Here is a 15,000-nt window from a genome sequence, read left to right on the forward strand (position 1 = left end):
AGCATAGAAGTGGGAGGCACTCAGGAACCACTAGGGCCAATCGTAAGGGTACTTCAAGGGCATTTGGGTTGACCAGTGAGAGATTTGGACCAACCACAGTGGTACCTTGGGTCATTTAAGCGCCCCTTTGGTGTGTTATTGTGCAAAAATGAAGCAAGGAATTGGCAGCACTTGGAGCAACCACAAGGGAAATTGGGGGCCTCTTGGTCCAACCACAGGGGTAAAATGATGGTAGATGGCCAAGCCGAAGGGCATGTGTACAGGACCAAGGGGTAGGCCTACTTGGTCCAACCAGAAAGACACTTGGACCATTCAAGTGCCCCTCTGGTGTGACAGTAAGACAAAAATGAAGTATGGAATAATGGAATTGGGCAGTACCTGGAGTGACCAGAGGGGGACGTGCTGCTCAAGTGCCCCTCTAGTGTGAAATGAGGGCAAATCAAAAGCACATGTCCAATATGACACTGACTACGTTTACATGCACATAATATTCAGTTTTTTGCCCTTATTCCGAAAAAGACGATATTCCGACTAAGCCATTTACATGGCTAATGAAAGTGAATATTCCACTAATATTCCCGTTTACATGTAGCCGTGCAAAATACAATTTTTTCAAAGTTAACCAGCGGTGGCGGACTTGTTGGACCATGTGAACACAGCGTCCCTCTTTCAGTCCTTCAACCAGCGATGTAGCGATGTGTGCGCATATCCAAAAACCTGTTGATACCCAAGTCTTTGATAATGTTTAAAAGTAGCTGTGTTTCTCCTTATCGGGTCTGCAGCCTTGCAAACTGTTGGCTGGTTGGTTTGTGTTATAGCAACCATAAAAACGCACAGAGCTGACCATAAGCCGTAAACAGGCAAGAGGCCGTAAACTGCGGTAAAACCCCCGATTGAGATGCATATTCTGAATGCGCTGTATAGGCTACATGTCCAAAGAATGCCTCTAAAATCCAAATAATACCGGAATATCCCACGTCTTAATCGGAAAATGCTATATTCGGAAAAAGGCCTTATTCGGAATATCCAACCGGAATATGCTGTTTACATGACCTGTATTAATAATAATAGTGGAATATTGGTGTGCATGTAAACATACTCAAAGACATTTCTGTTTTAAAGGGCACTTTCGTACTGAGAGCATATGCACAACACACATGACTGGAGATGATTAATTTGGGCACTCTGTTATTTTTTCTAAATACAATCAACAGTGTGTCACAGTTTTGGTCTTTGCACTATGTGGCAGGGTTAGCCCTGGGCCTTGCTGTAAGTAAAAGAGATAGATCAAGCGCGTATGACATGACACTTTTTCTTTTGCCTCCATTAATATCTGCAAGAGCCTGGGGTGATGTACGGGGCATGAGCGGAAGATATCTTGTGCCTACGCTAACCTCTCTCTCCCCTTCGCTTTTCCTTCCTTGCACCCAGCATACTACAACATGACTGACAGTGTCCCCAACCCCCCCCCACACACACACACACACACACACACACATATCCCCCAGCCTTCAACATAAATAATCATGTAAAGGCAGTGTGACAGGCCTGAGCACTATAAGAAATGTGACCTTTTCTATAGCACTGGCTGAGTACAGTGAACATCCAGAGATAATGTATGTTGAACAAGAGTTGTTGCATCCAGCGTGAAGACTGTGGTGGTAAAATAATGACAGTTTGTTGTTGTTGAGAAGCAGATAAGCTCTTCCTGGCCACTAAGAGAAGCCGTAGGAGCCTGCACATTTCAACAGTGACAGACATTCAATGTGTCATGCAGTATATTAATTTTGGCACACTATACAAAGACAAGATTCATAGACAAAACAATTGAATATGTGTTATGTAATGACAGGGCTGGGGGGACTGCCTGGATAAATGTCTGTACGAGTAGTATGTTAACATATATTATACATACATCTAAAATACACTTACAGAAGACGGCTGGGGAAATCCCTAAAGATCATGGCGCTCAAGACCAGCAATGAATCTGAAATACATACTGAAAAGCTTCCATCATCGCCTTCACTTACTGCATGCGTCCTACTCTGTTGACAGAGCTTCATAAATAATAGCCAATCCCTTTTCTAATTAAAAGGCTTCTTGTTGTATTACATCCTTGAGGTGGAAGTAGGCGGGAAGAGGATGCTTGTTTTCTCCTTTTTGTAGCCACTCTTATCTCTTTCTCAGATTGATGAATGCTACCTTTTTTGGTTTTCCTGGTTGTAACATATTCACTGCTGAATTTGCATCGCAGCTGCCAGATTAACTCGGAAAAAAAACAGAAGCAGGTGGTTGAATATGAGAGGAATTCATTGACTTTTTTCACACCAAGCTGTTGCTCTTTGTAATATCTCTGGCTCTCTATTTAAAGATAAACTCTTGGGTACTGGTTAGCTATGCGACTTGACTGTCGCAGTTGAAATGTTGGTTTTAAACTGAGAAGCTGGGGGAACAGGCTAGCTCACAGAGAGGCTCTGATGGCTTCCTTGAGGAGCTGGAGGAAAAACACTTTTTAACTGGGGTGGTACCTTTGATTACTCTCCATGTCTGTGTGACTAGCTGCTTGCTGTTGAAAAGCTCTTTGTCTAAAGGAAGTGACCTCCGGCACGTTGAAGCACTTACCAGGCGTTCTGACATGGGTGTCTTGTCGCTGGCAGGTAGATGCTGCTCCAGGGCCAAAACGATGCAGTTGGCGATAATTGTAGCGAGGATCATGTACTCAAATGGAGTGAGAGGGTTAAGGAGCAGTTGGAAGAGAGGAGGTTGCATTCATTTCATTTCACAGCTTTATCATAAATTACATTTTCATATGGAATGTTTAAAGGCCGACTTTTCAAACAGGATACATGTGTTTACCAGGAGTACAATGGAGTAGCCAATCAAGGTTGGTAACTCTTAGTCTAATAAAAACACGTCAGACGCAAATCTTCCTGCATGTTGCTGTATGAAAAATGCAATTCAACTTAAATTTAGATATAATCTGTCCTATAAAGCATACAACTTCCATCAGGGTCTGGTTGAAGGCTTTATAGAAAGAAAGCATCCTATACATGCGCTCATGGTCTTTCCAGATGGTTGGCCATTTCTAACCATTTTCAATGGTTGGCTCATTCTGCAATCCATTTTCACTGGGTCATTGCCCGCGGGTTAGGGCCTATTGAGAGCCTATGAATTGCGAGGGAATAGGGCGCTTATGACCATTAAGGCCAAGATGTAGGATTATTACCCATAAGACATCCTGATTATGCAACCAGAACACTGTTTTCCTGGCAGTAAACTTAAAAAGGAAATGGGCATAACGGCAACTTGATTTTCAGTTTCCTGTGCGTTTTTCTTTTGGTTCCATGGCGTGGCAAGTTCAACTCATAGAGGGCACGGATAACTTGATAGTCATTGTTATTCTATTACAGCTAATGTTGTTCTCACTGTCACCCACAATGCAGATCCAGCTCTCTTCTTGTGTTGGTAAACCGCATGGACTGCTTACAAGCATTGTCATCTCACTGCAAAACAAGCACTGACTGGATTTCTGGTATTTTAGAGGACTTTTTAGAGCACGGAAATTGTCTGTTTTAATGTACAAATGGGTCAAAAGATTATCTTTTTTTGCTTATGAACGGAGATTTTTTAAACTTGTTTTCACACCAAATCACAGGTTTCCAGACTTTTCTTGCATTAGATGGCATTGTCCTCATGGGCTGCTATTGTGGATTTAACCTCACTTCAAGATTTGGACACTTTCCCCATCCTAAATTGTGATGAAACCGCCTCAGACACGCTGAAAATGTCACCCTGGAAGTAGTAAGGTTGACCATGACTCGCTGAAGTGGACATTTTTGCAGCGTTGAAAGTGTTGCGTGGAGCTGTGAACGTGGGCGACTTCAGCACCATGGAGAGGGCTCCTAACTGAGACAACGAGGCGGTGCTGCTACCCTGGACCCGGTCTCTTTTCTCCAGAGCAAACTGCTCCTTTTCATAAGAATGACATGACTGGAGAACCGGGGGGCAGTCAGTGTACGCAACCATACCACTGACTCACTGCCCTTATACGCACGCAGCTTTTTATTGACTTCTAGTTGCGTCGATCGTTTGATCGTTATTAACTAACGCTGGGAATGCAGCCCGGTAGACAGTTCACGGCTGACATTTTGACAAAAGAACTTATCAGTCGATATGGACGCCTGGAGGCTCTAAGCTGAGCTGGAGAATAGAAAAGGCAACACAAAAGGCGGATGTGAAGTCTTTTCACTGCCCGCACCTAAAACATCTTTGTGTCATGTTGAACACAGATAAGAAGCGGAGCGGCAGGTGCAGTCAGCGTTGCGCGGAGAGGAAGAAAGAAAGACACTGTTGCTACTCCACAGTGTGAAAATGACTGCTCATTCAACAGCAACATCAACTGAAAGCACATAATATAACCCACATCAGCACCTAGAAACACAACAGCTTGACTAATAGGCCTGCGGGCGGTGGTGTGTGTTTCTGCTTTTTAAACATCTGTGTGTGTGTGTGTGTGTGTGTGTGTGTGTGTGTGTGTGTGTGTGTGTGTGGTTGCCAAGCAAGGACAGACAGGTTATAGGCTCCAGATGCACCTGCTCTGTGCGTGGTGGGTGCTACTGCTTAGGAAGGATATGGCCACTCGGTTATTCGCTTTGCATACTTCCTGATGAGGTTGTCCTCGCGGAAGATGAAGAGGGAGCGGTTGACAGTGAGGCAGTTTTGTTTGACAGGGTTCGGGTTGTAAATGGCCATTGTCCGGGCTCTCTGGGCCATCGACTGCTTGTACACCCTCTGGCCACCCTGAGCGCCACCACCCCGGGCACCCCCTCTCCCAGCGCCCGGTGCGCCTCTCCCTCCGCCGCCTGAGCCTCCTCCATAGCGGGTGGGTAGATCTTCTGCGAAGCGAGCCATTCTGGAAACGGACAGATCCGAAAGGGTAAATCCAAACTGGTGTCAGTGGAAACGGAGGGGAGACGCATCACAACAAACACACTTCATCCAAACCACAGTGTTACAGAAAGCGCTGCGTTTGGAAAACAGAACAATAATTGTTGCCTCATTGAAAACCATGTCCTCTTGATCCTTTCCATCCATTCATCTTCAGGGAAATTTTAAACGTAAAAGTTTAAAGCAATAAAAAGAAGCACTTCAGCTGTAAAATGATTCACTTCGCTGAGGCTGTTGCATCCATACCAGCCGGGCTCTGAGTGGAAAAGAAAAATCACGCTGAAATTAAAACCAAATCACCCTGTCTCTGTCTAAAATCCTGACAGCATCGTGTCAGCATCCGAACACCAGTTGAAACGTCCAGGGTGTCAGGCAGAATCAGCAGGAGCGTCAGAAAACCTCAGAATTACTCCGTTTTCTTCCCCCAGCTGAAAACAATAACAACACAAGCCAATCCAACATCCTGTGATTTCGGTTTGATCGCTCGCTGTATGGGGGCTGAAGGATATATAGCGAGTCCTCAGTGGAATAAGGAAGAGCGCATGTGACCAAAATTAGCCTATCGGTGACTGGAGCGCACAGACGCGCTCAGCGTCTGTTGGTTGGCTGCTTGTAAAGTGAGACTGTAAAACTAATCAAGTTCACAAAAGGCCTGCGGGTCCAAACCTGAGCGTTAATCAATCTTCCTTTTAGCGTCAACAAGGGAAAACGGGTTTTCTATACAGAGGATAGCAGCTTATAAAAGAAGAAGAAACATGTAGTAAGTGACCACATTCAGACTGAAGAAAAGTCAAGCAAAGATCAGACTGGTTTTCTCAGGAAGTTGCAGTGAACTCACTAGATAATAAAGTCACACTTCATGTATGTTCATGGAAATAATGTTTGCATACCTACCTTGTTGGCAGAATCAAACACTTGCTTTAAAAAAAACATATTACATAAGGTAAATGAAAAACTAATTATAGAATGTGGATGTAAACCTAGTAGTCTTCACATTGTGTGTGCAATCCAGGGAATATCAAACTAGTGTTTTAATAAGATATCTTACATTTTGGTTTTTACATTTTCAAAAATCATGCTTTCTGTGTGCAGTCAATGGAATGTCAAACGGTTGTTGATTTATTCATTTAATTCGGTCAGGCTTATCTACTTTTGCAAATGAACTCTTCACACATTTTTAATCACACATGAGCTCCACATCTTCATTGTCATGGGGTCCCACGGTGTCAAAATAATAATGGATTAAAACTAAATTTTTCTTCTTCTTTATTACCTCATTAAAACCTAACACATAGACAATTATTAAAGTGGCAACCCTTCACTAGAACTGGACTTGCACACTTAATGAAGGTGGAAAAAAAAAAACTACCATAGATTACCATAAAGCATTGTTATATCAAATAACAAAATACTTGTGTATATTAATTGTATTTGCCAAAAGTCATTCACATAGAAATGTACATATTGATCCTACATGGTGACGTTACTGATGTTTGGGGTCAGTTTTACCTCAGAGAGGTCTAACTCCCTGTTGTTTTGGCATTTTAGGCCTTTATTTGATAGCACAGGTTTAGCCATGAAAGGGGCGAGAGAGGGGACGAAGACATGAAGCATAGGGCCCCAGGTCGGAATTGATCCCACGGCCGTTCAAAAACTCCAATACAGAAATCCAAACAGACATATTTGGGATTTTAGAGGGGTAGTGCTGCGTCCATCCATAGTGCACAATATATAACCATGTTTTAAAGCTGAGGTCTCTGAGACGCCAAATGAAGATAAAACATCATTTTCTATAGTGGACCTCTGAAACTACGGTTCAAAATCATATTTTTAAGCTCATAAAATTAGTAAAAGTCATGATGTATCAAGGTGATAGCACATGTTTTTGTATGATTTTTGAGTCGTGAAAGATGGCCAGGCTCTCCAGGACCCCAGACTGCACACTGGGGTTATTATTGACTACAGCAAGTGCTTTCCAACAGAAGCTCTGCACTAAACAGTGCATTTCTGAGAAACTCATAATTAGTACCGAAGCTCCTCACAGTTGTTTTTGCTCCTCTGTAATTTTATGTATACCTATGGAGATAATGACAAGACAAAAACTATGGTTTATACATATTTATGCAGACGTTATAACCTCTGTTGGCCTGAACGTGACTGCACTCCAGGCTTGGTGTCAGCAAAGTGCACTGCAGCTGATCGGCTGCTCTAAACAGGACTTTGTAGATAACTTACCTGACTATTTGGGAATATTCCTAGATAATAAACTCTGTGAATGTTAATTATGTTTACAGAAACAAATATTCAAGGACAAGAGACATACAGTTGTGTTCAAAATAATAGCAGTCCAACATCACTAACCTCATAAATCTATTTTTTTGGTAGAAGTGATAATTCTACATGGCAAATAATTTACTAGTAAGTGTTGTAGAGTCATAGTAAACCAACAGACCCAACAGTCATGACATGCATGCTGCTCATTCTGTGTAACTGAATCTGTAATTGAAAGGGGCATGTTCAAAATAATAGCAGTGTTGTGTTCAATTAGTGAGGTGATTGATTCTGTGAAGAAACAGGTGTCAATTATGGCCCATATTTAAGGAAGGAAAGAAGCAAATGTTGTGCATGCTGGTTATAGTGCATTTCACACTGAAATACTCAGCAAAATGGGTCGTTCCAGACATTGCTCTGAGGAACAGCGGACTTTGATTAAAAAGTTGATTGGAGAGGGGAAAACATATAAAAGAAGTGCAGAAAATTATAGGCTGCTCAGCCAAAATGATTTCAAATGCCTTGAAATGGCATCCAAAGCCTGAACGACGTGGGAAAAAACGATCAACTACCATTTGAATGGATTGAAGAATAGCCAAAATGGCAAAGGCTCAACCAACGATCAGCTCCAGGAAAATCAAAGAAGACTTAAAGTTACCTGTGAGTACTGTTACGATCAGAAGAAGGCTATGTGAAGCAAAGCTATCAATTAGAAGCCCCCGCAAAGTCCCATTGCTGAAAAAAAGACATGTACTGAATAGGTTGAAATTTGCCAAAGGACACATTGACTGGCCAAAGGAGAAATGGCGCAACATTCTGTGGACTGATGAAAGAAAAAATTTTCTTTTTGGGTCTAGGGGCCGCAGACAGTTTGTCCGACGACCCCCATGCACTGAATTCAAGCCACAGTACACTTTGAAGACAGTAAAGCATGGTGGTGCAAAAATCATGTTATGGGGATGTTTCTCATACTGTGGTGTTGGGCCTATTTATCGCATACCAGGGATCATGGATCAGTTTCAATACATCAAAATACTTGAAGAGGTCATGTTGCCTTATGCTGAAGAGGAAATACCTTTGAAATGGGTCTTTCAACAAGACAATGAGCCAAAACACACCAGTAAGCGAGCAAAGTCTTGGTTCCAGATGAACAAGATTGATGTTATGGAGTGGCCAGCCCAATCCCCAGACCTCAATCCCATAGAAACCTTGTGGGGTGACATCAAAAATGCTGTTTCTGAGGCAAAACCCAGTAATGAGGAGGAATTGTGGAATGTAGTTCAATCGTCCTGGGCTGGAATACCTGTTCACAGGTGTCAGAAGTTGGTCGACTCCATGCAACACAGATGTGAAGCAGTTCTCAGAAATAATGGTTATGCATATTGCATATTAGTGCAGTGATTCAAAGTAAAGCAAACCCTTGAGACAGTTTTCAGTTCATACAGTAAATGTTTGAGTTTGTAAAGAAAAATTCAAATACTGCTATTGTTTTGAACAGCCTAATATTCCTTTTTCTTCACTTTCTGTAAAGGTATAACACAAACCTGATCAATTGTGGTCATGTTTTGATTTGGAATTGAATGTGCAGTGTTCCCAATGCATTGATATTATGGAATTAAAAGCTATTCTAAGGATTTTGAGCATTATTCACTTTTTTTAAACACACTGCTATTATTCTGAACACAACTGTACATTAGTCTACTACGTGTCTTGATAAAGGTCCTTTTAAACTTTTTGCAGGAATTTTCTTTTTTTCTTTGGAAATGGATCTATGGGGGAATTCATTCCCTGCACCACAAAGGACACAAAGCAGTGGGGTGTGTGTGTGTGTGTGTGTGTGTGTGTGTGTGTGTGTGTGTGTGTGTGTGTGTGTGTGTGTTTGGCTTTCTACTAATCTAAAGAAACATAATGCAAGATATTCAACTCCTTAAGTGAGTTCTTCTTCTTCTCTGCTGCATGGGGTGGCGAGGGCCGTCAGTGTGACCAGTAAACTAATCAGGGGGCCACAGAGCCATTTGGGGGCTTTTTAGGAACAGAGGATGAGGGCTCTGCGAATCACAGAGGAACCTTCACATGCTTGGTTCTCCAAGTTTGAGAGGCTAAAGGTAGCTTTTGGCAACAATGAAAATATAAAAGTAATCTATTTCACAGGCTGTGTGTGTGTGTGTGTGTGTGTGTGTGTGTGTGTGTGTGTGTGTGTGTGTGTGTGTGTGTGTGTGTGTGTGTGTTTCAATTAACTATTCTCTTTCTGTATATGTCAGGGGTGAGTTATTTATCATAGGAAGGAAATAAACCAGCCATGTTTATGGTGGCTACAGGGATTCACAGACCACTATAAATTTAGGTAATAGCCTGTTTACATGAACATTAATTACCGTTGGGAACATTTTGTGTGTGGCGTTTACCGGAGATGGTGGTCATGCTTTTCAAAATTAGATTTAGAAAATGGATTAAAATGCGACATCAACAACTTTTTACTTGGTCACTTAATGTAGATTTAAAGCGTGTATTAGCTTTCGCCCCGCAGCTCTCATTTCCTGTGGTCCCCCACCCCCACCCCCCCCCCAAGAGGCACAGAACATAGCAGATAATAGGCTACTTTTCTACATTTTCTGTTGTTTTTTGCCATTCAATCAACATAAAATATATGTTCAAAAGTATGTGAACACAAACACTTCACCATGAGTAAACAAAAAGGTACATGAAAGGTATGTGGGCAGTGGTGTCCACATACTTTTGGCCAGATAGGGTCAGCTCTGATACCGTGCTGCCAGTCGTTTTGAAACAGAAGGTGTAAGGTGCCCTTTCAGACGTTTAGATGTTATCATTTATCCATGAACGTGTGTGAAGTGTGTGTGTGTGAGACACACTGCAAACACCTACAGCACCGGACTAACCTTCAATCCAACTAATCCTAACCCTTAATCCAATTTCAGTTAACCAACTACACACCTGACTAGACTAGTTCACTTATTCAAATCAATAGGCCAAGTATAAATGGATCCGGTCTTATGTTATTTTGCTCATCATTAAAAAAAATCTAATCTAGCTCTCTGTTAACATCATCTGCAGCCAAATCATTAACACAAATGCTCTAGATACGGCTGAGGAGCCATCTAGTGGTTCAGCTAACATACTGCAAAAAGAATACGACAGTCACTGTCTTATCTAGCCAATGTTGTGCTTACATTGCTAAAGAAACTGTTATAATGTTGCCTTTGTAATAAAATCCCCAATGGAAAATATCCAGCGAACTGGAGATTCATTTGTAAACGGTAGAACCCAATTTGCCAAAAAGACCAATGCAGGGATCTTCAACAGGGGCACCGGGACCTCTAGGGGGTCCTCAGAGTCAATGCAGGGGGGCCTCCAAATTACTGCTTACTGGCCTATAGGTAGTCACTAAGGTAGCCATCCACAGATACAGTTAATTCTAAGGATTCACTGTACCACATGTATGTTGAACATTAAAACATGATTTATAAAATCATGCCAACAATTATTAGGCTATTCGAATAGCTTAGTATTCTATGCAAAAAAAAAAAGGTATGTATAAAGGCTTTAGGCCGCCTTAAACCTTATTGTAGGCCCAGTTTAATATGTAACTTCATTTTATACAATATGTAGTGGGCGGTCCCTGCTCTCTCTCTCTTTCAGTTAAGGGGCTCTTGGCTTAAAAAATGTTGAAGACCCCTGATCTAATGTAAGAGGCTTAGTTACTAGCTGGACAAAGAGGGGCGACTTCCCCAGAGCCCCCGAGAACTCCATGAGCCCGCAAAAGCTCTGGGCTTCCTTTGTCACTGTCAACTTGTTATTGCCAATTGAAATATGTGCTTGGGGATATGCACAACTAAAGCACAATATATAATGGCTGTGATTTCTGATTGGCTGAGCAGTGACATGAGGAGATCCTGCTTTATTTACTTATCTTGAGGCCCTGTCTTCTAGAGGTTCCGCCTCCGTCAAAATGTAGTGTAATTACCTTTATTATTTCAGTTTTGTGCTTATGTTAAATATTCTAAAATTATTTAGTTAAAGAGGCCCTATTGTGCTTTTTGGTTTTTCCTTTAGTGCGTTTTATAGTTTTTTTGTGACGTAAAAGGTCTTTAAAGTTCAACCCTGAGCCTGAAACGCCTCGTTTGAATTCCAGCCTTTACTTCTGTAATTTGGTTACGTCACCATTGTACATAATGCCCGCCTGGCTAGTTTGGCACGCCCTAAAACAAAGCTATAGTTGGAGCGGAGGCCAGCCATTGTGATTTCCTGTGGATGTGGTGTTCCTGGTAACACCTGGTTCCTGTGACCCAACTTCAAACTTGGAAGCTCTAAGTTTGGCCACCTTTAAGTTGTTTTACTGTTTATTTGCAGGTTTGCCTGTTGACGTTAACGTTAACATGCTGCACGGCTAACGTGGCTAGCTTCAATCGTTTTTAATCACAGAACAAATAGGCCTAAGGGGCCATGTAGTATTCCAACACAGAAACCCTGTTTACTCGTATTTTTCCCGAAGGGAATGTAAATGCTAATATTAAGCGTAAAGGTTCGTACGACTCACCCGCGGGGCCATGGCGTGCTGTTCAGGGTCTCGTGCTTCCTGAAGATCTGACGCACACCGTCTCTCCTTCCCGCTCTGCTCTGCCCGTCCAGGTGTAAAACTGTGTCATACTTGTGCACGGTGTCGGTGTCACCGGCTCTCCACGACAGCCCCTCAGGGTCTCCAGCGCCGGTGTCTGCCCCCTCGACAGGCCCCGCCTCCTCCTCTACCTGCTGACTGGGACGGTCCCTCCTGTCAGGTGACGGAGCCCAGGTATCCTCGTACTCTGCCCCCAGGGTAAGCATCCTCCAGGAGCCCAATGTGGCTGCGCGTACCGCTGGCAACGTTAGGGCAAAGAAAGAAATTCATAAAGCAGTTATTCATTCTGTTGTTATTTTTTCTGGATGAACACACACACACACACACACACGTGTCAAAGTGGAGAGATGTCAGAATGATGGGTCACTGCAGCACAGCTCTTTCAGAAGTTAAAGGAGAATTCCGGCCAATTTTTACGTTAACCTTGATCACTATAGCTACGCGAGTACTTTCGATAGAAAAAACCCCGACCCGAATCAGTGCAGGTAACACGGAGAAGCTGCAGCTACGTACTACATGCGTCCCCTGAGCTAAAACGGCAGGGAATACACTTCAAGACATGACATGACCTGTCCTCTGGAGGACATAGCCACACCACCGCCGCTCCGTGGATTGTTATTGGGATGATTATCACAGAAGCCTGTCTGAATACACTCACTGGATGGCAGCTAGCAGCTAACGGCTAACAGCTAACAGCTAGCAGGGCAAGCTAGCTACCGGCAGGATCGAGACAGGGACCAGGGTAGATGAATTTAAACAATGTCTGAGTTGAAAACGCATCTTGTTGACACGTAAGGGCCCTGTTCATGTGGCACAGACATATTAGTTGCATTTTGTGTCTGTCTGGCACTCTAAAACTTGCCCCGACAACTGCCGTTTTAGCTCAGGGGACGCTTGTACATGTAGCTGCAGCTTCTCCGTGTTACCTGCACTGATTCTGGGTTTTTTCTATCGAAAGTACTCGCGTAGCTATAGCAATCAAGATTAACGTAAAAATTGGCCGGAATTCTCCTTTAAGGGGTCGGTGCCTTGCTCGAGGGCACCTCCGCAGTGCCCAGGAGGTGAACTGGCACCTCTCCAGCTACCAGTCCACATGCCGTACTTGGTCCGTGCTGGAACTTGAAATGGCAACCCTCCGGTTCCAAAGCCAACACTAAGCTACTGCTGCCCCAATAAGAAGGCACAATAAAGGCCTCACAATAGGAAGACGGAAGGCATCGTGCCATTTCTGATTCGTGGATACCCAATTTTACATGCTGCACAATATAAAAATAACTTCAGTTAGTCAGCATCTGTCTTATCTCAAAAGAAAGCAGGCCTAGTGCTAAAAAGTGGCTTAAATACACAGCTTCCATTTGGCTAGCGAGGTTAATAGTTAATCGTCACCTTTTTTAGAGATACTCTTTTCCGCAAAGACATTTGCAACATAGTGTTTTAATCTATTGTAATGCTAACGGAGGCGTTTAGCTGCTGTCAAGCCACAAGGCCCTCCAGCAGTTGGTGTTTGATACCCAAAACCCTTGTTGTACGTATACAATGATTTGTATTCCAGGTGGGGACGAATCAGGTTGTCCTCAAAGTTCATTTTTTTTCTCTCAAAAAACCAAATGGTTTGAAAGTGCTTTCAATAAAGCATACATCTCACCTGTGTGCCATTTGAGAATTGGGTCTTCTTCGCTTCGGGCAGTGAGCCAAGACACAATAGGTCTGTTCAAACAGACATTTTGACATGTCACAGTAGGAAAAGCACTGGTGTAATTAACAAAAATTACTGATGGCTGAATTCCATTTAGATGTTATCCGTTTCAGGGTCCTGGTACTGTGCATGCTGGCTCCCTGTCACACCATAATGGCTTACTGGGACACTAACAGAGCCATCGTTAATGTTATTGGCAACACCTGTGCTTTTCCTGCTGTGACAAGTCAAAATGTCTGCTGTGAAAAAAGGATTTGGGGCCATTACCCAGCTTAAACTATCCATATCAAATAAAGTGCATTGCAAAGCTGCAAACGCATCCTTTCATAAGAAAGGGGGGTATTATCTTAAACCACTGTGGAATTTTTCCAACGTTGCCATAATCTCTCTTGATAATCACAATTCAGTTTCACTGCTATTTCCCCCAAATAGACCCCTCAGGCCTGTTTTTCAGCCCAGACACAGCCGTACCGATGTGTGTTTGAACAGAGATATGATGGCATTGCATTAAAAGTCAACAAACAACTTTTGAACTGAACTAAATTAGTAGAATCTGTGATTTATAATTTCCATTACACAGTCAAAAAATAACAAAAATATTAGATATGAAAAATAACAAATAACATAAATTTACATAATATAAAAACGGAAAAAGCGGAAATTATTTTCTGCTTTTCTATCCTGTTTATCATCTTGTGAGGCCCCCGGCTGTCAGTTTGGCCCAGGGGCCTTTACTCAGGATGTTCTACCCTAATATTTATTAATGCAATAAAAACAATGTAAACCCATGCAAACAAATAAGGTATGAACGAAAATGAACGTACCATAAACCACAGTCGATCGTCTCTCTTGCCATCTGGAGTTGTAAGGAAGTGCTCTCTTCATAACTGCTCTCCAGGGTTACTGACATAAATCCAACTCAACAGTGGAATAAAGCAACTATTTGACCCTCACACAGTTCATGTACTGTATTATGTCTGCCTGCAGGAGGCACCAGGGCAGGGGCACCAAAGACAAAAAATAAAAAAGTTGCTCCCACCTTGGAATGCGGAAAGGCTGCTTCCTGTCCGGCCAGTTAAGAACCTCGTTATCAGACCAACCGTCTTCGATGCTCGAGGAGAAATGTCTCGGATTCAATTATCGGCTCTGTTTTCGCTGTCCGCCCTGGTAACCAGGAAGGGAGCAATCATCGGCCAGTTATGAGACCTAAAGGGCCTGCACATGTTACAGTTATTCGTCCTGCTGTGTTTTCCTCACATTGGTGCTACAGGCGATACTTTGAATCCAAATCCTCTCGGTGTTTATTACTATAACTGCTGAATAATTCATGTTTTTACAACTTTCTTCCTTGATTGAGTCTGGTTGCAGAGTAGCCTACTCAGGTACTGCACTTAGTAGGAGTAGGCTACATGTGAGTATTCCGTGGCCACAAATTAGTATTTCGTGCGTACGT

General features: G+C 42.8%; 1 protein-coding gene across 3 annotated transcripts in view; it reads right to left on the reverse strand.

Moving 5' to 3' along the window:
• cacna1bb (calcium channel, voltage-dependent, N type, alpha 1B subunit, b) overlaps window positions 1-15,000 on the reverse strand; it is a 219,325-nt gene that overhangs the window by 203,676 nt on the left and 649 nt on the right. For 2 of the 3 annotated variants that reach the window (XM_035991388.1, XM_031277458.2), the window contains exons 2-6: window positions 14,587-14,711; window positions 14,372-14,465; window positions 11,774-12,089; window positions 4,634-4,912; window positions 2,623-2,728 (exon numbers count right to left, since the gene is read on the reverse strand). In XM_035991388.1, the coding sequence (XP_035847281.1) occupies window positions 2,623-2,728; window positions 4,634-4,912; window positions 11,774-12,089; window positions 14,372-14,432 (762 nt within the window). In that variant the 5' untranslated portion in view covers window positions 14,433-14,465; window positions 14,587-14,711. Of the gene's footprint in view, window positions 1-2,622; window positions 2,729-4,633; window positions 4,950-11,773; window positions 12,090-14,371; window positions 14,466-14,586; window positions 14,712-15,000 lie in introns of those variants that run through there. The other variant, XM_035991390.1, reaches the window with a different exon arrangement.

The sequence above is a fragment of the Sander lucioperca genome, chromosome 14, assembly GCF_008315115.2.
Source record: "Sander lucioperca isolate FBNREF2018 chromosome 14, SLUC_FBN_1.2, whole genome shotgun sequence".
In the NCBI taxonomy this organism is placed as follows: domain Eukaryota; kingdom Metazoa; phylum Chordata; class Actinopteri; order Perciformes; family Percidae; genus Sander; species Sander lucioperca.